The sequence below is a fragment of the Crocodylus siamensis genome, chromosome 6 (assembly GCF_052110815.1).
Source record: "Crocodylus siamensis isolate JL-2025a chromosome 6, ASM5211081v1, whole genome shotgun sequence".
Taxonomy (NCBI): domain Eukaryota; kingdom Metazoa; phylum Chordata; order Crocodylia; family Crocodylidae; genus Crocodylus; species Crocodylus siamensis.
In genome coordinates this window covers 33152892-33177727 of record NC_143400.1, presented here as the reverse complement: position 1 = coordinate 33177727, position 24836 = coordinate 33152892, and the positions used below count along the sequence as shown (strand labels likewise).

General features: G+C 58.5%; 1 protein-coding gene across 2 annotated transcripts in view; it reads right to left on the bottom strand.

Annotated features, from left to right (window-relative positions):
* Positions 1-22814, bottom strand: part of ANK1 (ankyrin 1) — a 50945-nt gene extending 28131 nt beyond the window's left edge. Inside the window, exons 1-4 of one of the 2 annotated variants that reach the window (XM_090056062.1) lie at positions 22703-22814; positions 21853-22064; positions 20789-20925; positions 18963-19893 (exon numbers count right to left, since the gene is read on the bottom strand). In XM_090056062.1, the coding sequence (XP_089912188.1) occupies positions 18963-19088 (126 nt within the window). In that variant the 5' untranslated portion in view covers positions 19089-19893; positions 20789-20925; positions 21853-22064; positions 22703-22814. Of the gene's footprint in view, positions 1-1321; positions 1417-18962; positions 19894-20788; positions 20926-21852; positions 22065-22702 lie in introns of those variants that run through there. The other variant, XM_090056063.1, reaches the window with a different exon arrangement.
* Between the last annotated feature and the right edge of the window lie 2022 nt (positions 22815-24836).

Below are 24836 nucleotides of genomic sequence, written 5' to 3'. Positions count from 1 at the left end.
TGCCTGCCCGCCAGGGAGCACGGGATCACTGGAGGCAGCCACCTTGTGCTGGCACCAGGCCTCAGCTTTTGCTATCAGGGAGAGGCACCTGGAGCATGAGACAGCCCTCAGCCCTGCCATTGAGCGGGAACAGCCCCAGGACCTAGAGAGGCTGTGAGCTGATGCAACACTCTGAAGCCCAACAAAGCCCTGGCTTACAAAGAGAAACGTGCTGCTCTGCCTTGGCCCCTGACACCTCCCATGGTGCTGCTGCCAGCATCCCTGCAGCCTGGATGGACTGGGACCCTAGGGCAAGGGCACCTTGTTTCTTCTCCTGGGACCACACGGCAGGGAGCAGCTGTCCCTACAGCATATCAGCTTGTGTCCACAAGCACCCTCCCGTCTCCCCGCAGAGCCAGAGCAATCACGCCGCCCACAGCTCAGGCTAAGGCCCTCGTCGACCATTAGCCATGTCTGTGCTGTTCCCAGCTGAGAAGACAGCATGTGCACTTCCGGCTCTGAGCACTCGTTAGGTCAACGTGCAGTGAAGGCAGGAGGCCAGGACAGCCCTCACTATGGTATGACCAGGCTTTAGCTGTCCAGGCTGCAGGGGAGAGGCCAGGCCTGGGAGGGTCCCATAGAGAGGCAGCCACAGAGCCAGGGCAGAATAGGGGCACTTGGTGCCTGACACTCATGCCTCGTTTTTGTGTCACCCACACCCATTTCTGAGCTGCCCCAAGAGGGATCTTGCCTGCTGCACAGTCCAGCTGTCATGGGGAAGGGCCACGAGACGTCTGGTTGAGGGAGGCCACCTGAGCACAGTTCTCAGAAACGCTCCCTGCCCGTGCTTATCAGAGCAACCAGCCCAGGGCCTTGCATGTAGCCCCCGGAGCAATGGCAGTGCATCTCCTGTGTCCAGCTGCTGCAGTGCACACGCTTTGCAAGTGAACGGTGCCCCTGACTTGGTGCATGGGGCAGTCAATGTCACACTCGGCGTTTACTGCTAACAGCACATCTACAAGCCGAACCCTGCAGCAGCCCTCAGGACCTCAGCTTTGCGATGTGCCTGCAGCAGCAGGGAGACCGGGGCTGAGGGGAGCCATCTGGGTTCAGCACATGGCTCTGAGCCTAGGCAGGTGCCAGAAGGGCCATGAGCCCCATTCCACAGTGGGGGTCTTGCCCTAGGCTGACCCCAGACATCACTCCGTGACCTCCATCCTGTCCCTACACTGATCGTTGCCTGCAAGCCCCCAGAGCAGGGCCCCCTGCTCTAAGCAGAGCTCATGGGACTGCCTGGATGGGGGCCACTGCTGCCCGTCCCTGTACCTGCCCCATTACTCACCCTCCTTCGCCGGCACAGTATCCCCATGGGGGCGTCAGGCCTCCCCTTGCGCTGTGGGGATCTGCAGAGCAGGCACCGCTCAGCCGTACCCAGCACTGTAGCTAGCACCAGTGTGCGCAGCTTGTGATGGGCTAGTGTTTATCAACCTGCATCCATGCCCTATCGGGGTGCACATGTGCCTGCAGACCGGCACCAAGGGTGGCTCCCATCTGGGAGATAAGAGATTAGAAATGTCACTAGGCGAGGGCTCATAGTAGAAAGCAACATGCCAGCTCCTGGCCTGGGGCAAAAAAATGCCTGCAAAATGGTAAACAGGGCTGGGCCCAATGTCCAGCCTGGCCCACCTCATCCTGGCATGCAGACAGAGCCCCAGAGCCCAGGGTAGCGGCTGCTCAGGCCTAGGACCACCATGGTCTGTGTCTGCATGGAGCCAGCATGAGCCCTGCATAACTGTGTCCCTATGCAGTGACAGCCCCTTCTGTCTTTCCTGCCCACCCCAACAGCTCCTGTATGCAGAGACAAGGAGTTGTACCCCTCAGCCTCAAAAGCCCAGGCCCCGAGGAGTTAGCCGGAGGCCCTGATTCTTGGGGCCCTGCTCCAGGGGCTGGTGAGCACAGACAGCGTGGCTGCTTATGGGGCAGCCTGGCTGGGAGGACAGATTTCCTCTCTCCGTGGGAGCGCCAGAGCCCTTGCAAGTCCTGCTGCACTTGCTATGGAAGCAGCTGCTGCCCTGTGCCTATGTGGCCACGGCTTCCGCATGCAGTGTCCTGAACTGCTGCATGGACCAATGCACATATGGCTTCTGCTTTCTAGCAGCAGGTGGCCAGCTGAGATGTCTGCTAGGGCTGTTTCCAGTCCCCAGTGTTGCCCCACACAGCCACCCCTGCCAGGCCATGACCCTTGGGACATTCTCCAGCCATCACTCAATGGCCCCCACGGACAGGCAGTGCACACGTGGCACCCAATGGGGCTTGGCATGCCCTGTGGCCATGCTGTGGAAGATGAGGCACTGCACCTGCTGAACCAGTGCACCGAGCAGGAAGTGCCTGCAGCAGCGGGTGATAATTCACTGGCTATCGCAGGATGTGTTAACAGAGCCCTATGGAGTGGATGGTGGCACCAGGGAAGGTGTGTGCATGCGGGGGTGCTTATAGGGGGTCCCAGCTCATCTTTGGAAGTGAACAGGGGGAGGCCTAGCAGGGCCATTTGCAACAAGAAGCCCTCTGAGAGCACGATAGCACAGGTTGTCCTGCAATGGGCTGCAGCAGGTGCACTGCTGATGTAGTTGCTTCTTCCCTGGCTTGCTCCACAGACCCCCTGGGACAGCCCCTCTCGCTACCACAAGCCCCATCCCTGAGCCCAGATGGCCATGGGTGCAAGAGACCAGAGTTGAGGACAGCTTTAGTTCTGGGGAAAATCACAACACAGGACAGCAGCTGTAGGTCGCAGACCCCAAACCGCAGAGTGTTAATTAACTGCAGGTGTTAATCTCTAGGCTGCCACGGTGGGTGCCTCCCTCCGAGCAGGGCCTGAGCACCTGCAGTCATCCTGAGCAGGCTCCTAGAGCCCCACGGGTCAGCACTGGGGCCTGCCCAGGGGGAGCTTCAGCAGAGAGAACCCGTTTAGGCTGCACGCAGGAATGCCCTTGAAGGAAGGTCGGAGCTCAGGCAGGGAACAGGAGACAGACACAAATGCAGCTGCTAGCGTCCAGCCTCTAGCTGATGGTGCACCGGTTCCCATGGGCCCTGAAGCTAGCTTAAATCCAAATGCTGTCCTGAGAAAGCCCGTGGAGCTCCTCCAGTCTTGGCCGGACCGCCAGTGCTAGGACCTGGCCCTGTACAACGTAGGTGCTTGGAAAATCTCCCTGCCCCCGCAAGATGCAGCCCATCTGCCAGCCTGCCCCCACTACGCTGCAGGGCAGTTCTGGGTGGAGAGTCTGGAGAATGCTGCAGGGCAAAGGCACAAGTACAGTAACCCCGGTGGGACTGCTCAGGCACTGGGAGACGAGGGCGACCTGCCACGGAGAACTCTCCTCCAGCTACGCAGAGCTTCGCCAAGAGGCCAAGTCGTGTCCCTGGCTTTCTCCCGAGCGGCTCTTCACTTGTGCCATGAGGTAGCTGTGAAAGCACGCGTCACTCCTTCCCTGACCCTGCCACTATCTCCCCTGTAACTGGAGCAGGGCGCTCCGCGCAGTCACTGCGCGACACTCCCCAGCTGTTCTCCTGTCACTTGAGGAAAAGGGGCAGCCGTGCAGCACACTGCCCCGGGCCAGCTCCGCGTGCAGCGGGTTCCTGGCTGCTGGGCTCACTGCTGCCAGGTGACTGCTAACAGACTGGGAAGCCGCACAGAGCTGCGCTATTGGCCTTGCTCCTCCCTCTCCTTCCTGAGCAGTCAAGGCCACTTCCCTGCTTCCCAGGACAGAGGGACACACCCTGGAAAAGACTGGACCCAAAAGGTGCACCTGAACACCTCTCCCCAGCTCCCTGTACCCTGTTGCCACCTTACACCCATGCTGGGGTGCATGGAAGCTCCCCCAGCCCCTTCCTAAAGTACCCAAGGAGTCCTGGGCAATAGTTCAGGAGCCAGGCTTGAGAGCAATGGTCGTTCCTGGGCCTCGTGTGGCAGCGCAACCTGGACAGCACAATACTCATGTGGGCACCTGAAGCATCCAATAGGCTTGTGTGGCCTGACATCCTGTAGCTACAGATTGGAGGAGCCACCCCATGGCCATACAGTAACAGAGGCAGATGGGGAAAAAGCCCCTTAAAAAGCCAGAGGATTTGTACCCGGGCTTGCAGCAAGCTCTTGGTGCTGGTACTTCTGTCTAGAGAACGTGTGCCAGCACTCCCTACAGCACGCACACCAAGTCCCCCAGTCATGCTTGCAAGACAAAAGCACATTACAAAGTAGCCATGAGGTCCTGACGAGTGGTAACGACAGGAAGCCTGAATAAAACTGCAGGCCAGAACTCCCATCCAGCTGCCCAAAATGTTCCCAGCAATTTAGGCCAATATCAGCAAGCTGCTGTTTAAATGTGAACACCTTTCCCCGCCTTCTGCTAAACAAACACCCTCTGGAAGAGCAGACTCAGGCAGGCCCACCCTGACACCGGAGGAGGAGCAAGATGGTGTCATGCAGCCCAAACACGGAGCCTTCCAACAACTCGAACCCAGCAGGCTGTGGGCCTGGCAAGGAAACACTTTGCCTCGAAATCGTGCAGATTCTTACAGTGCTTGGCACCACGGGGCAACATTTGTGAGCAAACAGCAGCAGCAGCACTGTATGCGAGTGGCAGGAACCTCGTAGAGTCCTGGTGCCAGATGCAGAAAGCATTGACAGGGTTGAGTGTGGAGCCTTGCTGCTGACAGACAGACTCCTTGTTTCCCTGCCCCTGGCTGCAGTGAGCCCCACCAGCTTACCTGCCACTCAGCCATCAGCTACGGCGCTGATTCTGGCAAACCGCTATTCACACCAGACACGGGCAGCATCAGTCACTGTAGTTAACAACCACCCAAGATGGACACGTATGAGTAAAGGTTTGTAGCATCAGGGTCTCACCTGTAACTAAGCTCGCTGTTGCCTGAGCAGTCTGCGACAACAGATGTTATGGCAGAAGGAGAGAAAGACAGGCACAGACGAGGGGATGGAGGCAAGCTACTTGATAACATCTGGCTAGGAAAGATTTTGCTCCCAAGGAACTGGGCTGCTCCCTCCTTCCCCTCTACCTAACACCTTGGCACAGAAGTAACCTGCCTTCCCAAAGGCAGAGGCCTGCAGCTGGTCACAGAGCCGTGTCTCAGGGCTTGCTCATGACAGACTGTCTGAGAGATGTGCACCTTGTGCAAGGGACCTTGATCCTGGTTGGTGTTTCTGGCACTGCTGTAAGATGCATAATCTGTGAGAACATGGAGCCACCATCTGACCAGACAGACAGGAGACCCCCAGATACAAGCAATGCTCTGGGCCAGTCACCAACTCCCCTGGTGTGTGGACCAGGCCCACCAGCACACCGAGAAGGGGTGCTACGGGGGCTGGGGTGAGTTGCATGCTGCTGCTGGCATTCCCTGAAGGGATGAGCGATGCCAACTTAGCCACATGCCCGTGTGCTGGAGCTGCAGATGCAAGAGGGGTGCCTGTCCCTGCCCCCCAGGTGCACGAGGTGGCATAGACAGCCCCTCATGCCACTACCTCAGGTCTACACCCTCCTGCCCCTATACTGGTAGGGCACTCCCATGGCCCCTCCACCCGACTCCCTCACACCCCGCTCCCCCAGGGCAGGGGCACCCCACGCCCAGGTCCACCTCCCACCCGTGTGCTAGCGGCCAGGCTGCTCTGCGAGTAGTGTCCCTTGAGCCAGCCTGAGTCTCTGAACACTCCCAGCGCTGGGAGCTTGCAGAGCTTGGCACTGTGCCCAGCTGTGTGGGCCAAGGGCAAATTGCTTCTTAATTACTGCTCATGGTGCAGGTTCCTGCTTTCGCTTGGACAGCTGCCAGTCTGAGAGCCACGCCGGGACCCTCGTCAGCCTGCTGCTAATTGATGCCAACCATCGACCCTGTTGTTACCAGAGAGGCTGCTGCCCTGCCGGGAGCGTGGCTGGCAGCCCATCCAGGGGTCCGGAGGCAGGTGGAAGTGCAGGAAGCCCTACGTACCACATGCGGTCCCAGCCCACATCAGCCACAGCCACACGGGCTCCTCGTGGGCCTTTCTGTGGTGCTGTCACCGCAGGGCCAGCCATTAATGAAAGTGTCTTCACAACTTCCAGCCACCTCTTCCTGCGACTGGGGCCCTGAGGGTGCTGGATACCTCCACAGCCAAACCACCAGCCCATCCCAGCATGATGACCTTCCCCAGATAACATCCAGCTGCTTTTACCCAGGGCTGCACCTATATCGCATGGTACAGATTTCAGTGCCGAAGCCTGGCCCATGCACTGTGCTAGCACGTTCCTCCCACCAAGTGCTGCAGTGCTCCACAGGACAGCACTGAGCCTGAGCTGGAGAAACAGCTCCTCGAAAGGCTGTTAAGCCCACAGGTTTTGTTTAAGGGTAATTAGTGAAGCATCTGCGCAACCCAGGTATTTCTTCTACCTCCAACCCTGCTCCCATGCCAGCATTTAAGACGATTTCCTCTCATGGCAGCACTTCCCAAGGTCTATCCAATGACAGGAAATGCCTCTGGATGAGAGGAGCAGGGTCGCAGAGTCCCTGAAACACTTGCGCCCGCTCCTTCAGCAGGTGAGGACTGGGCTGCCCCGACTCTGCTGGGCGAGCAGGAGGTGCGGCGCTGCTCTAAAATGGAAGATGATCAATGGTTTGACATCCCTCTGGCTGACAGCTTTGCAGCTAGCGCTTGCAGTGTCAGCGCTTTTCCCTGGCCCGAGCAATGCCACCCAGACTGCATTCACACCGGGAACACAGCCTCTTCTGGACCCTGCCCCTCCGCACTCTACAGCTGCTCGCAGGGGGTCGTTTACTGCAGGAAATGGAGCCTGCCCCTGCCAAATGCAGCATGCCATGGCCTCTGCTTCCACGCCAGGGGCTTCCGGATTCATCCTACAGGGGATGGAGCCAGAGCAGCCCAGAAATTTTCCTCTGCTTGGCACTCACGCAAAATCCCAGCCCAAGGATCGAACTTCCAAGGTCAGGGCAGCATCCATAGCATGCACGGCCCAGCTGGCAGGAGGCAGGGGCTGCTCTGAGATATCCGCCTTAGAGGTATCCCCTCTGGCTCCCAGCTGGGAGAGTCTCTGGTACCATCCTAATTCCTGCTGCTGAGAAGCCTGTGCCAAGGCAGAGCATTGAGCAGTCCCAGCTGATGGAGGTGAGCCGGGGACCAGAGCCCTTGCTGTCCCCTGAGGGCTCTCAGTATATGGGGACCAGTCAGTGCCACTCACACAAGACACCAACGCCCCAGAGCTGGGATGGTCCTGAGCAAGGGAAGTCTGAGGACTTCCATGGATCTGCATGCTGCCACAAGCTCTGCCCCTGCTGTATGCACACCCTCTTCCCACGAGAATGGACTGCCCTGTGCAGAATCAAGCCCACGGGCCTGCCCTGGGGTAGCCCAGGCTGCACTCAGGTGCCTGAAATACCCTGATCAGAGCCACGAGGGTGCAAACACCAATGGAAACCAGGTTTTGCATGATGAGTCAAGTGCCTCTGTCCACACACCCACCCCTCCCCTCCAGTCTCAGAGGACACAGCCCCTTTGTTTAGTGCAGGGAGCAGTCAGAGCACACGTCCTTAGCTCCCCTCAGGGCTCACAGGGGCCTGGCTCGTACCCACGTGCACCAGAGACTACCAGACAAGGTCAGCAGTTCTCCTGCATTTGGACTCCCTGACTAGAGCTGCTGGTGCATGGCAATGCACAGCCAAGGCATCTCCAACACACTGCTGCATAAAGTATCCATGTGTCCTGCCCACTGCCACTGGCTCAAGCCTGCTGCTGTCCTGAGAGCTGGACTTGCCTGGGAGCTGTGGGCTGCTGAGCACACTGGACAAGGCCTTTCAATAGCCCCTCTGCTGTGGAGCACCAGGGGCTGCTCGGCACCTGGTACGGTGCACAGGTGATGGAGGCATGCTCCATCAGCGCAACAGTGACAGTACCATGCCATTTCTAGGGGCCATCTGGGCTCACTGTGGGCGCCCCCGCCACTGCCAGTGCCACCTGCCTTTGGGGCCAACTGGTGAACCTCCATCCCACCCCCCAATGAGAGAATGAGGGGATCCAGAAAAACAGAGACAGGAGTTGGAGGCAAGAGAGCAGGGAAGCCAGAGAGGACAGTCAGTCTCAGAACTGAGATGGGGTCAGGAAGGAGAAAAGAGCAATGGTGGAAACATCAGAAAAAGCAGGCTGAGAGTGCCTATAAGCCGGGACAGCAACAGGCACCACCACAGGGGACCAGTGCATCTTCTTCCCTTGGGCTTCTTCACAGCTGGAGCCTCCAGGAAGCCAGCAGTAAAGTTACCAAGATCCTTCAAGCTCAAGCTAAGCCCTCCACTTTACTCCCGTCCAGTGGGTCCGTGCAGGGTGCAGGCAGGCAGGAAGCCTCTGCTCACCTGCACCAGGGCACGAGGTCTTTATGTAACAGTTTTATTCTGGTCCGGCACCGGGTCCAGCAACCAGGTGCCTTGCGCACGCAGTCATTAGTGAACCAGAGCACGCTGCAGCTTTCAACCTGGCGATGTGCAAAATAATCAGGTTATTTGCAGGAGCGTCTGTCTTGGTGACTGCACTGTTACTGTTTTAGGCAGCGGTCGGACAACTGGTACTTGGCGATGCTGCTGCCTAATTATTTTCCAGAGACTCCAAACAATTCTGGACACCAAATGCTGGCACCCGTAACAGACAGCCGGGGCAGGCAGGGGCAGTGGCTGCTCCCCTGCACAACATCGGGGGCCTCCAAGCTGGTTGGCCAGGACCTCCCAGGAGAGGCTGCCAGCACGGGGCTCAGAGCAGGTCAGCAGCACGCGCAGCCCCTTGGACCTGGGAGCACCCAAAAGAGAAGAAGTAGTACTGCATTTCCCGGGGCAATTATAGCCCAGAATAATGAGGACTGGGCACTGACCCAAGGAAACGCAGCGTTTCAGCCGACACAAGGATCGCTCTCCTAACATGGACAGAGCCTAGCCCAGACCATGAGGGCTCCGGTGGGGAAGCGCCATGCTTGCAGGTGGATAGCGCTGGCCGTGGCCATGGGCGGAAAGGGAGACCTGGAGCGGAGTCCTGGAGGCCCCAGGCCTGGCTGAGCTGGCAGTGCCCGTAGGCAGGGGGTACTGGCTTGGGTGGGGGTGGGGGGCAGCCAGCCCACCCCTGCCCTACCAGACAGGCCACACGACCCTGCTCGAGAAACCTGAAATGCTTGTCAGCTGCTGCTGCCATGGCAACACTGCAGAGGGAATTTGCCGGCTTCTCACGTGTCAGTCTGTTTAAAGCGTGTAACACCATCGGGCAGCCGGCCCGCATGGGTGCACGTGTCCGTCCTGCCTGCGGACGGTGCCGTGTGGGCTGGCTGGGGTAAGCTGGAGATCCGGGCGCCCCGCTGAGATTAATATTTCACACCCGACAAGCCAACGCTTTGCAGGCTAATTTGTGTTATTAATAAAAAATCTCCTGCTAAATGATTCAGGAAGAAGGTGCTGCTGTTACAGTTTGCATCGCAGTTGCTGAGCAGTTTGGGAAGTTGAGTGCTGGTGCCCAAGGAGTTAACCGGGAGCCACGTGGAGACCAGCCCTGAAGGGCCACTGGGGTAGCACATGGGTGCTACGTGCTCCCCAGCGCATTGTGGAGGAGAAATGACTCCGGCTGACGAAGGGCTCTGTACCGCAGGGGACACAGGCTGTTTGATCCCCCCTCTAGAGACCAGCCGGGCTCTGCCGCAGGCCACTGCACTGCAAGGATGCCCTCAGGCCTCGGTGGCCTGCACCAACCCCGCTGTCACGGCAGCAGGCTTTCATCGCCTTTTGCTCTGGGGTCCCCCGAGGCCTGCTGCGGAGTTGATGCTGTCAGTGCCGAGTGCTGAACGCTGAGCCCTGCACGGTGCCCATCCATGCGGGGCCTGCGGGCTGGGCAACATCAGGTCCTTCTGCACAGTCACGTGGGGGCACGGAGCAGGGGCAGCTGTTTTAAAGTGTCCTGTGGAAGATCTGTGCTCCCAGTTCAGCTGCAGTAAGCATCGAGGCATGAGCCGTGGGAGCCTGCAGCAGGCACCTCCAAGCGCAGTACACACTGCATGCCACCACTGCTGCCAGAGCCCCGAGATGCACCTGCTCTGCAGACAGGTGGCAAGGAGGGGGCAGGAGGCATTTGCTTCCTCCAGGGTAAGACAACCACCGCCTGGCTAAGAGCCCGCAGACGCCAGGAGGCTATGTGAGCAGGGAGAGCTGGTCTCCACGTAGCCCTGCAGAGGATGTGCACAGAGGCAAAGGCCGTTAGCAAGACTGGCATTTGGGAAGTGTCACCAGTGAACAATGCCCCCAGACAACTGTGGACATGCCAGGGGTCGTCCGCCACCCACTCTGCCTGTGTCCAAATGCTGCTGTGTCTGGTGGCTGAGGGCAGCCAGGCTTCTTCACTGTACAAGAGACCATGACTGTTTGAAGTGCCAGCAGCACCCACCTCCGGTGTTCAGCAGGCTCCCAGCGAGGCCAAGTTCAGGGCTGCAGGACGCGTGCCTCAGGAAGGGGGTGGGAAAACACGTGGTGTCATTACCGTCAGCATTTCGGAGCCTTCTGCTGACCATGCTCCCTGGGCTGGAGCCGGCTCCTGTTGGCTATACTCCTCTCGCTTTTTGACAGGCTGATAACCAGAACAACATCTTGCTGTTTGCAGATACAGCATCTTCCCTTACCAAGGAATTCACAACGTCGCCCAGCTGCTCCGCGAGCTGTGCCGTCATGGTTTAACCAATGCACAGCTTGTTGCTGGACAATGACCCGGTAACCCTGCTTCATACGCCTGCAGCGCTGGGAGCACGCAGGGTGTAGGTCAGGGAGAATTTCACATGCACGTGACTCCAGCAACCACTGAGAAAGTTAACGTATTTCATGCTCTGCCCAGCCCTCAGTGACAGCAGAGACAGGAGCTCTTCTGTCCAGCAGTTAAAATAACAGCTAGCGTGTCCAGTGTCACTTTCCCTTTCTCTAACATCGCCCTGTGGCACGCCAGTGTCCTGCTGGACACCCCCAAATGACGCCTGCCCCTGGGGTACAACCCTGTGTGCTGTGTGTCCAGTGAAGGGCCTCTCTCCCCTTGCGTCCCTGACCCAAGCACCAGTCCGGAGTGCCAGCCTGCATCCTAACCCTCTCTCTCGGAGAGCTCAGAGTGTCAGGAAGATGGAAGATCCCAGCATGTGATGCTCCTTCCTGAGGGATGGGTCTTATCTTGCCTGGGTGCTGGTGACTCCTGCCTTTAGACAGGTCTGCCCCGTGCTTGTAATGCCCAGCCTGCATGGGAGCCCGTGCCGAGGCCACGCTCCAATAGTCACCGAGCAGTGATCTGTGGGGTTCCTGCCAGTCAGACTCCCTGATGGTAGCAAGGCAAGTGGCTGTCTGGCGCACAGCCTTTCCTGCCTGTGTGCTGCCCTCCGGGAGGGGTTCCTGCCAAGTGCAGCTCCATGAGCCGGGCTCTAGGCACAGATGGGCAGCAGGTATTTTATACTGTCCCTCACCCAACGGTGCTGCAGTTCCTCCTGGTGCAGAAGCTTGAAAGCAGGCGCAGCAACCTGCATGTTCCTCCAACGTGCACAGAAAGCAGGTGATGCTATCGATTGCCCTGTTGCTCCTGGTGTGTGCCAGCCTGTGACAAGTCCAACCTGCTCCTGGAGGGAGTGGCTCTGTGTCAGCGAGCGGCCGCGGCTGGAATCACAATGACCGCTACCTCAGGTTAGCAGTGCCCAGCACAAGGGATGGTGCTGGAAGGTTTGCACAGGGGCAAACCCGGTAGCAAGACTCTTCCTCCTACCTGGCCTGGGCCACTTCAAAGCCAAGCCCCCATGCAGGATGCTCAGTCACTGACAATGTGACGCCACCTTAGCACAGAGGGCAAGAGACAACCCACAGACCTGCATCTGCCAAGAGCCTTCTGCCAGATCACAGCAGAGTCCTACCCTGGCTTTGCTGCACCACAGGGCTGACTGCAGTGTGGTGGGGGGGACCCCACTGCCTTCCCATCGCCAAAGCACGAGGCTGATCAAGGAGAGGCAAGGACAGCTGGCAGCGCCGAGCGCTGCGCTGTTCGAGCTCAGCTCAGCTTGCAGATTGTTCACATTTAGTAGCATAATTAGAGCGCCCCATATGTCACCGAGACCGCGATCCGTGGAATCCAGCCCAGAGAGACCCTAGAGGCAAATGGGGTGGAGAGAGCCTAGGAAGGGCTGGGGCACGTGTGCAGCAGACTGCAGCTCTGCCAGAACAGGAGCCATCCACCAGTGGCCCAGGCAGGGCCGGATCTGCATGCCTGGATGCAGAATGCAGGGGCACTTCTGTGGAGGCTTTGGCACCAGGGTCAGGGGCTGCGGGAGCCTGCCATAAGATCTTTGCTTGCAGTGGTACCCAAAACACAAAGGAGTATGCAGGCACTGTTTGGAGGCGGGGGGGCCGGAGAGCCTTGCTTTGTCAGCGAAGCCTTCCCTGAGCCCCCTTCTTCAGCCAGGATGCAGACACCTGTGTGTGACCAGTGAAGCAAGGCTTTCTGGGAGCCAGACAGCCCTGCAGGGTTTGCACAGGCAGCACAGCCTCTGTGCAGAGGGTACGGGGGGACCCCTCCCTGAACACAGGAACCACATGCACCTCCAAATTCACCATTGACACGTGGCATAAGACCCCAGCCGGAGGAATCATACAGGCAGGCCAATGGAGAGCCAGCCAGTGCTCCTCTCCTGGGACCATTAGCAACACATGCTGTCATGACATGGTGAAGCTGAGCTGCCCCTTGGCACCTGCGTGGCCCTGAGCTATGTCAGGGCAGGGACAATAGGGTGGTGTTATTCCAAGTGGCTCTTGAGAGGGCTGCAAGGTCAGCATCGAAGAGGAGGCTGTCCTGCGCTCACCCGATAGGGTGTCAATGGGATTCTACTACCAAGGGATTTCACTGGGAAATGCGATCCTGCTTTTCTTGCGCTAATCTGCAGTGCTGGGAAGAGCGCTGCGTGCTCCCCATGAGGGACTGTGCGGAGCAGATGAACGGGTGGCTGGATGTACCAGCATTAGTGCCAGGCGTCTCGGCAGCAAGGGCCCAAGGGCAGAACACAGGTCCCGCCGACTGGCTGCTGAACGGGCCCCACATGCACAGCAGAAGGTGCGGGCCCCCACGCTCTGCATTTCCTGGCAAGCACAGCCTGTTGTATGCAGGCACACACCTGGTGGCCTTGCAAAGGCCTGCGGCCACACTGCAGCACAGTCCCAAACCCTGCATCTCTGTTCACTGCCTTGCTGAAGTGACACGGGCCTTGTGATGCCCTGGACATGGGCACACACGTGCTCCTCCCTGGCGCTGTGTAAATATAGAAACCTCGGCCCGTTCCCTGGCTGCTGCTCTCTCTCCTCCTGCCTCTCCAGACACTTTGCCAAATACCTGGTGCTTCACTGCTGTTGTCGATGGCATTTCATTAGCAAGCCCGGGGGCTGTAACGTTTAGATACCCTCCAGTTAACAGAGTCTCCCGACTCCTGCAGCCCCCGAGTGGATTCCCAGCTCTTGCTCAGCTCTATCAGCCGCTCAGCAGACCCTGCCAGCCTCCGCTCGGGCTGTGCTGCCACCAGCAGCATCACAGCTGAAACCACGACCCAGCTCAGCTCTGGGGCAGGAGCAGGTTTTTGCAGAGCGCTCTGGAGCTTCGTGCAGGCCTAGCCTGCTGGGGCATTTGTCAGATGCTTCCAGGCCCCTGGGATGCCGCGAGCTCCATGCTGCGCTCGGAAGCTGCTGCTCCATGCCTGCAGGAGCTCTACACGTCACTGCTCTCAGCCGGGGCAGGATGCTGTCTGGACCAGCTTGCCTGGAGCCAGAAGCAGGGAGACCTGCAGAGATGCAGGGGGACAGAGCACCCATGCCAAGCCAGCAGTGTGGCCACGTGCCCCCTGCTTCCCAGCTCCAGTGCAGATGCATTTCTGAAGAACCTTGACATACTTAGGCAATTAAACCAAATTAGCATAATTCAAACAAAACTTCTAATTTTAGCACTCAGGGAAGCTGGTTCCCTTCGAGCTGAGCTCTGCCAGGTCTCTGCAGCAGCAGCCTCCCAGTGGCAGCTGGGGAAACGAGCTGGGATGCTGCTGCCCTGGAGAATGGCACCTTGGGGATGGCTTCAAGGTGGGGGCTCCTGTGCCAGGCTTCTACCTCTGCAAGGCTCCAGCCGCTCCCCCTCCTGCCCTGCCTAGTCCCCTCTGCTCTGGCAGGCGCAGTCCGAGCCCATTACTACCTGAATAATTTAACAGCCTGCAGAGCAGCAATGCAGATTGGCATCACCTGCCCCTCCTGATGGCCCCTTCCCCAGCCTTTTGTGGGGGTGCCTGATGCCTGCCTAGCCAGACGCCTATGCTCTGTTCTGGTGTCATCCAGCAGCACACTCTCCCTCCAGCGAGTGCTCACTGGCTGCCAGGGAAGGACATGGGAGCAGGCTCCCGGCCTTGGCTGCTGCTTTCAGGGCTGAGCAGGCTGCGCTGCCTGTAGACAGCGAGCGACAGGGGAAGATGCAAGGTTCTCCAGTCCAACATACCCTTCCCTATGTGTGCCAGCACTGCCAGAGGGTAAGAGGAGTAGCGTCCTGACGGGGCCCTCTGGGCACCCCCAGCCCTGGGAAGGGTGTAGGAGGGGACGCAGACGAGCAGCAGAGGCCTCTGTTACGACAGCACCAGGTAGGAATGGTGTTAGCCTTCTTGCCATCCCTGAGCAACGCCGCATCCCAACCCCCTGTGACACCGCAGCACTACACACCTGTTCCTGGATGGGTCCTAAACACCCTGTTTGGCCAGGAGGCTGCAGTGCAGAAATGTCACCCTGCCCACGACCGTGGTACCAGGCTCCATGCTCTGCCCTCCCTCCCTGGTACTGAGCAGTACCTCCCCTTGGCACTGCTGGATATGGCAGGCAGGGAGGGAGCAAGATGCTCCCGTGATAACCAGTGTGTACCCAGAGCAGGGGGGAGGGCAGCAAGTGGCACCGGGTGAGACCGGATAGAGAGAGCAGCGGCAGGGGAGTCCGCAGCAGCCACCGCAAGTCCTACCCCCAGAGCATGGGAGCTTGCCTGGGTCAAGCAGCAGCTGCCTGCTCCCTGCCTGGGCCTTGGCCGGGGGGAGGGAGTCAGACTGAGCACTGATGCTCTCTCTAATCCTGACAGCATTGCCATTGCACAGGGCTTGGTGACAGGTCACATAAACAGTGTCAGAGGGAGTCATTGCATAGACCTCCCTGCCCAGCACTCCCAGCCCCTCAACATACGGGCTCTGTATTCATAAAGCCTGCCCAGGATGGAGGGTGGCTTCGTCCTGCAGAGCAGCCAGTGACATCATCCCCCAGAGTCCTGCAAATCCATGTCCCAGCAGCCTTGAGTAGTGCTGGGACTGTCACACTCACCCCGTCTTGCACGCCGGACGCACGTCCTCCTAGCATGGCAAGGACTGCCCCCCAGAGGTGCCAGCACCTACCTCCCAGGACATCTCTCCCCAGGCTCATCCCTCACCATGCTCCCCAGCACCAGGTGCCTGCAGCCCCAGCTTGTCATGTCTAGCATGTGCTTGCTGCTCCTGCTGATGCAGCAGTGCTTTCCCCAACCCGTCTGCTGGGTCTGAGTGACAAGGCCGGACCATCAGCAGCCAGGCAACAATCAGGCTACTACCCATGACCTAGAGGGCACAGCGGGCCATGCAGGAGAGGGGCTGGGAGCAAGCCCAGTGTCCTGGCACCAGCAGTGCTGTGAGTCCTATCCAGGGAGACCTCTCTCAGCTGCACCTGCCTCTGCATTTGCAGCATCAACTACTGCTGCTTTGGTACCGGGCAGGGTGACCTGCCGGTGGAAAGGAGGTGAGCTGATGGGGAGGACTGCCCCAGGGACAGGAGCAGGGACACCAGGGACAGAGCTCCTGACTCTCCATGAGCTCCAGATTCTGGGTTCAGCTCAGGCCCAGGTTCCTGTAACCACAAGTCAGCACCAGTCGCCTCCCAGGCAGGCCCCAGCTACACCCTAACCCAAAACCCAGTCTGTGGGCACCTCCACATGCGCTTTTTGCTGGAGGATGCAGGGGCAAAAGCCCAGGTTCATCTGGGGGAAGAGGTAAAGGACACTGCAGAGGAACTGGGCTATAGAAATCAAGGAGATTCCAGGACCCCTTTCTGCAGCCCCACAAAAGGAGATTTCTTTCTGCCATATCAGAGTAAACAGAATGGCCCAGCGGTAACAATTGAGCGCCAGCGCTAAGAGACAAGGGAAGAGCCCTCGGCTGCTCTAATACTCCTCTGCTTTTGGACAAGAGAGTCTGAAGCCAGGGCCCGAGGCCGTGTTGCAAGACTGCTCACTGATCTCTTTTCAGATCTCAGCTCCCTCCACTTGACCTGGATAACAGTGTGGATCCTTCATTGTTACTTGACAGAGAGACAGTCATGAGGGCAACTGGGGAGTCAAAAGGCTCCCAACTGAATGCTGTGATTAACACCTTTCCTGTTTCCCCTGATCCTGCAGACTTCACTTTGACATGAAGAAGAAACTTTTTGACTCCACAGTCGTGGGATTAGGACCCTGGCCCCAAGGGGTCCATGCATCTTCCTAGCTGCCTTTTCTGGCTCTGCGGACCAGAAAGAAAAAGTTGCTTCCCTAACATTTTGGCTCGCAGCTTTCCCTGTTCTTTAACTCTCCCTTGAAAAGGAGTCATTCCACACGCAGGGGAGGCAAAGCACAACACACAGCAGCAATGCCCAGCTCTCCTCAAGGACTTCTCTCCACCAGTGCCAAGAGGCCGCACAAAGGAGGTCAGCTCGTTACCCCCTTCCCCAGGTGAGACACTGAAGCACACGGAGGTGTGTGCGACTTGTTCCAAGGTCCATCAGCAGAGCCCGCGGCAAAGTCCTTGGTGCTGCTGCTTGGCCCGTGACCACCTCACCATGCAGCACAGAGGCAACTTGGGAAGGAACAGGCTTCTGGAAACCTGGCTTCCCAGGTCCGACTCCACCAGCGGCAGACACTGACCCAAGCGTGCAGCTGGGACCAGCCTGTCAGAGCATCCCAGCTGGCTCCTGAACAGTGCAGCCAGAATCTTTGCTGGCCCAGGCAGTGGGGAAGGTGCACAAAGTGCAGGAGGCTGCCAAAGCGCCGCTCAACCCAGACCCCGGTCTCACTCCACTGCAATCACATGCCCAGCTCATCAGCAGGGGGAGGGAAGGACGCAACCCAGGAAGGGTGATAGCAGAGATGCTCAGCTCCCTGAGGAGACAGACAAGGGCACACGATGGTATCAGCCAGCGGCTACTCTGTGCCCTGCCTGCCTCAGGACACACAGACCAAACGAACAGCCCCTGACACAGAGACAGGACTCGATGATCTGCTCAGGTCCCTTCCAACCCTACCTACTATGAAACTATGAAAGCTTCCCTGCCACATGTCACCGAGCTGGGGTACTCCTTGGCACTGGGTCTTGGGGTCTGCAAGGGCCCTGCAGGAGTCTGCTCCCAGTCAGGCCATCCTGTATTTATCTGTATCACAATGGGGTGGATGGGTCCCAAGCACAAGCCAGGGCAGGCCATGCCAGCCTCTGCGCATGCAGCATGGAGACAGCCCTGCCCCAAGAAGCCTACAGGTTCAGGAGAAAAGAGCACAGGGACACAGAGAGACAAGACGTCCAACCTGCTGCTGAGTACTTCAGAGGGCAGCGAAGTGCCTTGCAGCTACGTGGCTGGCATTAGATGCTTTCAGGCACCATGGACCCCCTGCTTCCTGCAGCCTGTCCCAAGAGGCATGGGAGGCCCTGGCAGCTGCACGCACCTCTGCTGGGAAGGTGCTGATAGATTTTGCATACTATCGAGACTCGCCAGCCTCCCAGCCATCAGCTAGGACAAATGGACCTTCCCGCCCTCCCCTAACCCACACAGAGAAGAAGCCATTTGTCCAAAGCTACAGAAGCAAACGGGGTCTGGAAACAAGAGAGGAACCCAGGAGTCCCAGCTCCCAACACCCACCGCTGGGCAACACTGTGCTGCCAGAGGCGCGTGGCAGGCAGGCCAGTGGGGGAGCCATGGAAGTTGAGCAGCCCACTGGACAGGAAGAAGCAAGAGAGCAGGTTTCCAGCGACTGCCCCTCATTTTAGCAGGACAATGAAACGCCCCTCATTTCTGCAGGACGAGACCCCACGGGGCCTCTCCTGGATTCACGTCCCTCCTTGCTGCCTCTCTGACTGCTGCGGCAGATTCCCCAGGGCTGGACCCTTTCCCCCAGGCCCCCACTGTCAACACATTTCTGAGGGGCAGCAAAGATCTCCCGACTGAGCTCCTGCCCTGGCAGAAGGTGGGCGGCAAACACAGCAACTTTGCAGAGAGGAGCCGCAGCCTGGCCCCTCAGTCCCCAGAGCCAGGGCTGGCTGCCGAGGCATGTGCGGCGGTGGCAGGGGAGCTGGTCCCAATCCATTCATTACACTTCCTCTCTGCCACTGTGCCCAAGACCAGCCACTGAATACATCTTTGCCTTGAGGGACATGGGGGTGTGGGATTCCGCACCGTAAATACCCCCTTCCCCTCAGATGGTGCTAGAGGACACTCAGGGCCCCAAAGATGTCCCCATGCTTCTGCTGTAGGTTTGGCTGGGGGCCCCTGGCAACTGTTCCGTGAGTCCGAGGGTGTTGGCAGCCCCTGGGCAGAGCCGGGAGAGGCACAGCACACTTACAGCCCCGCCCCCCATGTATACCTGAGAGCTCGGAGGTGCCTGCACACAGCGGCCAGACAGAGCGTGTGCCCTGGAGAGCAAACCTGTCACTGGCAGATAATTAAGGGCTTGATTTGGAACCAAACTGAACGCGACTTGCCTGAACACCCTTTCCCTCCTTGGAGCCCTCGGGGCAAATGACAGATACCTGCCCTCAAAGTTGCTCTGTGCTTGGCAGGCTGCTCCTGCAGCTGATGACACGGGGGTCCAAGGAGAGCTGCCTGCCCCCAGCCCCTCTCACCTTTTTCTTTCGGTCCCGGGAGCGGTTCCTGCGTTTGCGGTTGGTTTCCTCCTTCTCCTTCTGCTCCTGCAGAGCCTGCGCCTCAATGTCCTTAATCTTCTTCAGTTGTTTGGCTGCCTGAGCCATGGTGGGTCAGGGCTGCAGTCCTCCTCGCACAGTCCCCCCCAGTCCCCACGCAGAAGGTCCTTTCTCCCACCTCGGACACTGGTGACCCCGACCAGCAACGATGGGGAGATGAGGAGCAGATTGCCAGCCCCGAAGGGCAGCTGATGCCTCCAGCTAGTTGCTAGATAAAGTCCAGGACACCTTTATGAAAAGGCACGAATAATCCCAAGCCCGGCTGCTCCAGGGGTTCTGTGCACCATTGCAGCAGAGCCCGACCGCACTGGCTCATCATTCAGAGTCCTCCTGGTGGGACGGGAAGCGTGGCTGGTGCCGTGTGCTCCCCCCTCACTGCCTCTCCTGCCGCATCGGGGCAATGCAGACAGCTGACCACCAAAAGGAAAATAACTCTCAGCAGTTGGTGCCTGATGACAATAGTGAGGCAGCGAGATGAGAGGGCCAGTGCATTTCCTCTCGGCTCCCCATAGCAATGCATCGCAAACCGTAGCCTGTACAGTCAGGCAATGGCTTTACCACTGCAGTGCTGCTGATGCAGGCACATTTTCCAGTCTCTCCCATCCTCTCCCTCTCACTCACTCTCTGTGCAGCAGCAGCAATAGCAGCAGCAGCAACCCATCGCTTGCTTGCTCTCTGGGCTCCAGTTCTGGCTCCTTTCAGGGACCGTGATGGGGAATTGCTGCTCACGCTCGGGAGACTGGCAGCCTCTCTGCTTGGAAAACAGGCGCTACTGCAAAGGACGTGCCAAGTACTAGAGCAAAGTGCAGCTCAGCAGCATCTTCTCCACACGGTGCCTCTGCTGAATGAGAGCCTGGGGAGGGGAGGGATCTTGGCTGTGAATGGGAGACAACAACCCTGGGCTCAATCTCCCTGTTGGCAGCCCCGCACCAGAAAAGTCAACCGCAGTTCCCAAGCTGGCTTGTGCCTGCTTGGTGCCACCCAGCAGAGCCTAGGTTCTGGCACAAGGTCTCTGGGTGAGCTCCAAGCAGGTCAGTGCCCCTGCCCCATGCCCTATACCCCACATTTCACCTGCATTTACCTGTCTGAGCTGCAAGTGCTGACATGTGGAGAGCTATGTCTCTGAGCCAAATCAGCCTGTGGTCAAGGTCACAGGGGCTCTTTGACTTGGGGCCTAGATGCCTCCCCCAGTAGTGACTTACTTCTCACTGGGGCTGGTGTCGTGGATGTGTCTGCTCCCACACACCTGTTATGTTCCCTCTTCCTGGCCCTGGCCCCCTGCCTCCACAGCCAACTCTGTCTATTGCTTGCCACCTGCCACCTGCTGTTTATGCTTCCCCCACCCAGCCTCTTGGGTCCCCACCTATGCAGGCTATCCCTTGGGCCACACACATCCCTGTCACCCACCCCTTCCTGGTTTGCAGAGGCCCCAGTAGAAGGATGCAAAACACGGAGCAGTAGGAATGGTCCCTGCAATGCCCAGGATCCAGCTGCATCGGCCCTGTGCCCAAAACCCTGTCTCTGCTGCACAGGATCTGTGTGAGGTGGGGGAGTGGCGGCAGTCTTGGAGTCAGGGACAGGATGTGCCCACTGACCACTGTTCCTGGTGCCATGCCTCTGCTCCATGCCAGCTCCGCACACCACCACTGCTACACCCTGCAGGCCCACTTCAAACCCTGGGGATCAGGTCTGTAGTGTGGCAAGAGTCCTTCCCATATTACTCGTGGAACACATCCCATGTTACTCACCGGCGGGGAGTGATGGGGATCTTTCAGAGATCTGCCGAGATCCTAACGCACAGGCTCTGCCTCCCGGAATACCTGCTGCCTTGGGCCCTGCTGGACACACTTCTCTGCCAAATTTCCTTGCTCCACACATGGCAGTGCTAGAAGCAGAAAGAGCAACTTCACCTGAGGGGCTTGCAAAGACACCTGGGAGGCCAAACCTTCTGGGGGTCCAGCAGATGGTGAGGAATGGGACATGCTCTCTGTGCACTGCTTGTGTCACATGCCTGGTGCCCAGGAGGATAAGTGACACACTTAATTCCAGATAAAGCCAGGCACCGTGACAGAGCAATGCAGCGCAGCAGGGACACACACACGAGAACCTTTACACGAGGGGAACATGTCAGGTGCACAGAAGCCCTTGTACCTGCAACCTTGCCCCATCCTGGGTGAGGCCAGGACCTCATGGAAGGAGAAGCAGGAGATCACAGGCAGTCCCAGGAGGACTTGCACATGGGCACAGGTCTGCCATGGGATCTGTGAATCAGGCTTCCCGAATTCCCAAGGCCGGCTTGCTCCCCACCTAGAAATGCTGGAGAAGAAGCATTCCAGCCTCCTGAGAGAGCAGCAGTCCCTCCCTGCACTCTCATCCTGAGCCAGGGACAACATCCCCTGCAGCACCAGGCTCTGGGCCCTGCAGTAAGAGGCTGACTCACCTGCAGGATGGAGAATTAACTCCTGGATGTCTCTGACGGGCAGGAAACAGCCCTTGGGAATCTCTGAGCAGGCTGCACCCTCCCTTGTCACTGCAGGAGCAGCACAGTTCAGGGGAAAGCCTGAGCCTGTGCCCTCTTGAGGGAGCTGCTGAAATCCACCCTGGGCCTTGGCTAACGAGCCCAGGAGGCACCCTGCAGCTCTGGTCCTTAGAGCTGCCCCTCGGCTCCTAGTGCTCCAATCATCAGGGACCTCCTCCTCCCAACGCACGTGGGGGGAAAAACAGGAGCCAGGACCTTGAGCTCAGGGCCCCTCAGTGCAGCAGCATATCACAGTAAGCAAAACCCTGCCATGCTGCCATGACATCAGCTCACCTAAGTCAGGATGCTCAGCTGCCGCCCCATCAAAGCTATTGTGACCCATGACATTAGGGATGCTGGACTTCTCATCTCTTCTGGCGATGCGAAGGAGAAAGATGTGTTGCACACCGAAGGGATGGCCGAGGTCTGGCTGGGAATCTAGGGTCACCCGTCTCCATCACCAGCCTCGCAGGTTATCACGTATCCTTGCAGCCGTACCTCCTGCACTTGAGAGGAGGCAAGAGAGCCTCAGTTTCTCCTCTGATAATGCACAAGAACTTCTAGCTCCCACGGCTGCAGAGAAAAACCTAAAAACTGTGAGAGTGAACCGGCAGCCCAGGAATAATGGGAAAGAAATGCAACCTCTGGCCATGCTAGAGCCTGGGCCATAGGTGTTGAGCTCCAGGCTGGCAATGCTGGGTCTGCAGCCCAACCGTGTCAGCTCTCCCTTAACTTCCCTAGCCACAGGAGCAGCCCGGGAAAGCCTGGAGCATGGGGTGAAGGATGGTCAGCGCTACATGAGGAAGCCAGCCCCAGGACCAGGCAGGAGCAAGCAGCTCTCCAAACACAGCAGGGAACCAGACTAGGCCAGGAGACAAGAATTCTTCAGGCTTTAAATGGATGGTCCAGGCCATCACTCCTGATCTGGGCACAGAGGAGGGGTGGGGGCTGGGTGTAGAGGCTTCTTTTGGCTTCGGGGTAGGTGCCACAGCATCCCCAGAGCCCACAGCAGCTGCTCTGGAGTCCTCAGCAAGCCAGAGCTAACCAGGCACAACCAGCCTCCTCCAGAGCTCCAGGCTGGGGCTCTTAGCACAGCTGCCTGTGCAGGGCCAGCCTGGGAGTGGGGGCTGAGCAAAGCACCTACCGGTGACTGCAAGGATGCAGGAGCCTTTTGCAGAAGGCAAGTGGCGCTGATTAGTCTCTTATCGACTCAGTGCCTGGCGTGCTTAGCAAGCGGCTCTGGCGTGTCCCTGCGTTAGCAGCAGCTGCTTCCTGTAAGCCACATAAAGTGAGAGGGGGAGCATGGAATTGCTGCAGCAGCAGCTGCTGTCTCCCCTAGGCCCAGCCGTATGGAGGGGGAGCTTGGGCTGCACCTAGCAATGCACTGGCTCACTCTGTCCCTGCCTGTGGGGTGGCTGGGCAGGTTGCTGCTGCTCCCAGCAAGAACGCAGGAACGCAAAGAGCACCGTGAAGCTGGGCTGCCTCCCACACCTCGGGTCCCACTACCCAGCTCCCTCTCACGTGACAGCAGCAACGTGGACAGGAATATTGATTACTGAGCAGCCCATAATGCACCACTCCACAGTCACTGATCCAGAAAGTCACCTTAGCTGGGTTCAGCTGGAAACAGAGCATGAGTCCCACTGTGGACCTGCTGAGCTCCCAGCCCGGTGGCACAGGTGCACTTGAAGCACTCCTAGCACATGGAGAAGATGGCTGTGTGAATGCGGGGAAGGGGGTCATGTCTGAGCATGGACAGAAATAGCCTGGTGGAGACTCAGCAGTAGCCAAGGCACAAAGTGCTGATGTCAGAACCATGAAACTCCAGATTTTTCTCTGTAGTGCTTGTCCTCGGCTCTTCCTTAACTGGCAAACAACCAGGGAGTGATGGATGACGCGGCGGCAGCAGGCTGTGCGCGCACAGCCTCTCCCGGGGCTGGCTCGTTATGCACACTCATCACATCGCCGCAGCTGCAGAGCCGGCTCCCGGTGCTGGGACGTGCTCCCGGAGCTGCTGCAAGGAAAAGGCCCAAAGCCTCTCCCGGCCGTGACAGCCAGGTCCCCCGGCTCAGGGCAGGAGTCAAGGCAAGCATGCCTCTGCGGACACCTCTGCAGCCACAACAATGGGGCAAAGGCAAAGCTGGGCTCTGGGGAAGGATGCTGCTCCCATTCACCAGCACTTGGTCAAGGCCAGAAATTCCCTAGAAAGCTTTGGATTTTGCATCTCCCTTTCCAGGGCCGTTGGCTGCTGCACCTCATCCCAGGGGCCCGGCACCATTGTGCCCCTACTCTACACGAGACAGCCTGCACCATTCACAACATTGCTGGCAGGAGCCTGAGTGACCTGGCATGACCCAAGGAGCCAAGCATCCAGGCTCCTCCTGTGGAGCTCAGCTCGGGCAAACCTGCCACCCTCTGCCAATGCTTTCTCTCCCCCTTCACCCCAGCCTCTGGATCACAGTCCTCCCCCTCCCAACCCCTCATCCTGCCCACTTACCTGCATCCCTTCTGCCCTTAGAGTTCATGCTTCCCAGCGAGGCAAGGCGCCAGTCCCCTTCTCCCTGCACAGCCCACCCTTAGCTGCTCCAGCTCTGTTCTTGCTCGTGGAGTCCCATGACTCTGGGCTCTCCTGATCCTCGCCCCATGAGGCTGCCAGGGTGGGGATGGCTTGTTCACCTCCTCAGGACAAGCAGACAGCAGCATGTAATGAGTTTGATAGACAGCCTGTTTAAAACACAGAAGGAAACAGTATTTCAAACTCAGCCTGCCCATAGAACTTGCTACCAGCAGGTACCAGGGCTCAAGGAAGGTTGCACATTTAGAGGGAGGATGAGAAACCTTGGGACGACATGAACAAATGCAGCTGTCCCGATCCGCATCTCTTACCTTACTGATGGGTGATTGCATGACCACAGACTGCAGCTCCTTCCAGCACCGCTGGGGCTGCCTACCACAGAGACTGGACAAGCCACTGGTGACTGGGATGGCAGTCCCTGTACACACATGTGGCACTGCTCCAGGGTATTTTATGAGTCTTCAAGGGCCTCTTCACGTCTTTCTTGTCATGCTCAGCTCCCAGCTGTGCTTCCAAAAAACCCCAAAATACTGATGACAATAGAGAATGGGAAAGAACCACTCCCCTAGCCCCATCATGCTCCTTGACTTGTGCAGAAACCACGAGATCAAGCTCTTGGCTCTTCATTGGCCCCAGTGACATCCCTCTTTGCCTCAGGTCCCCATTCCAGAAACGGGAACATCACAATCCTGCCTCAAGCTGA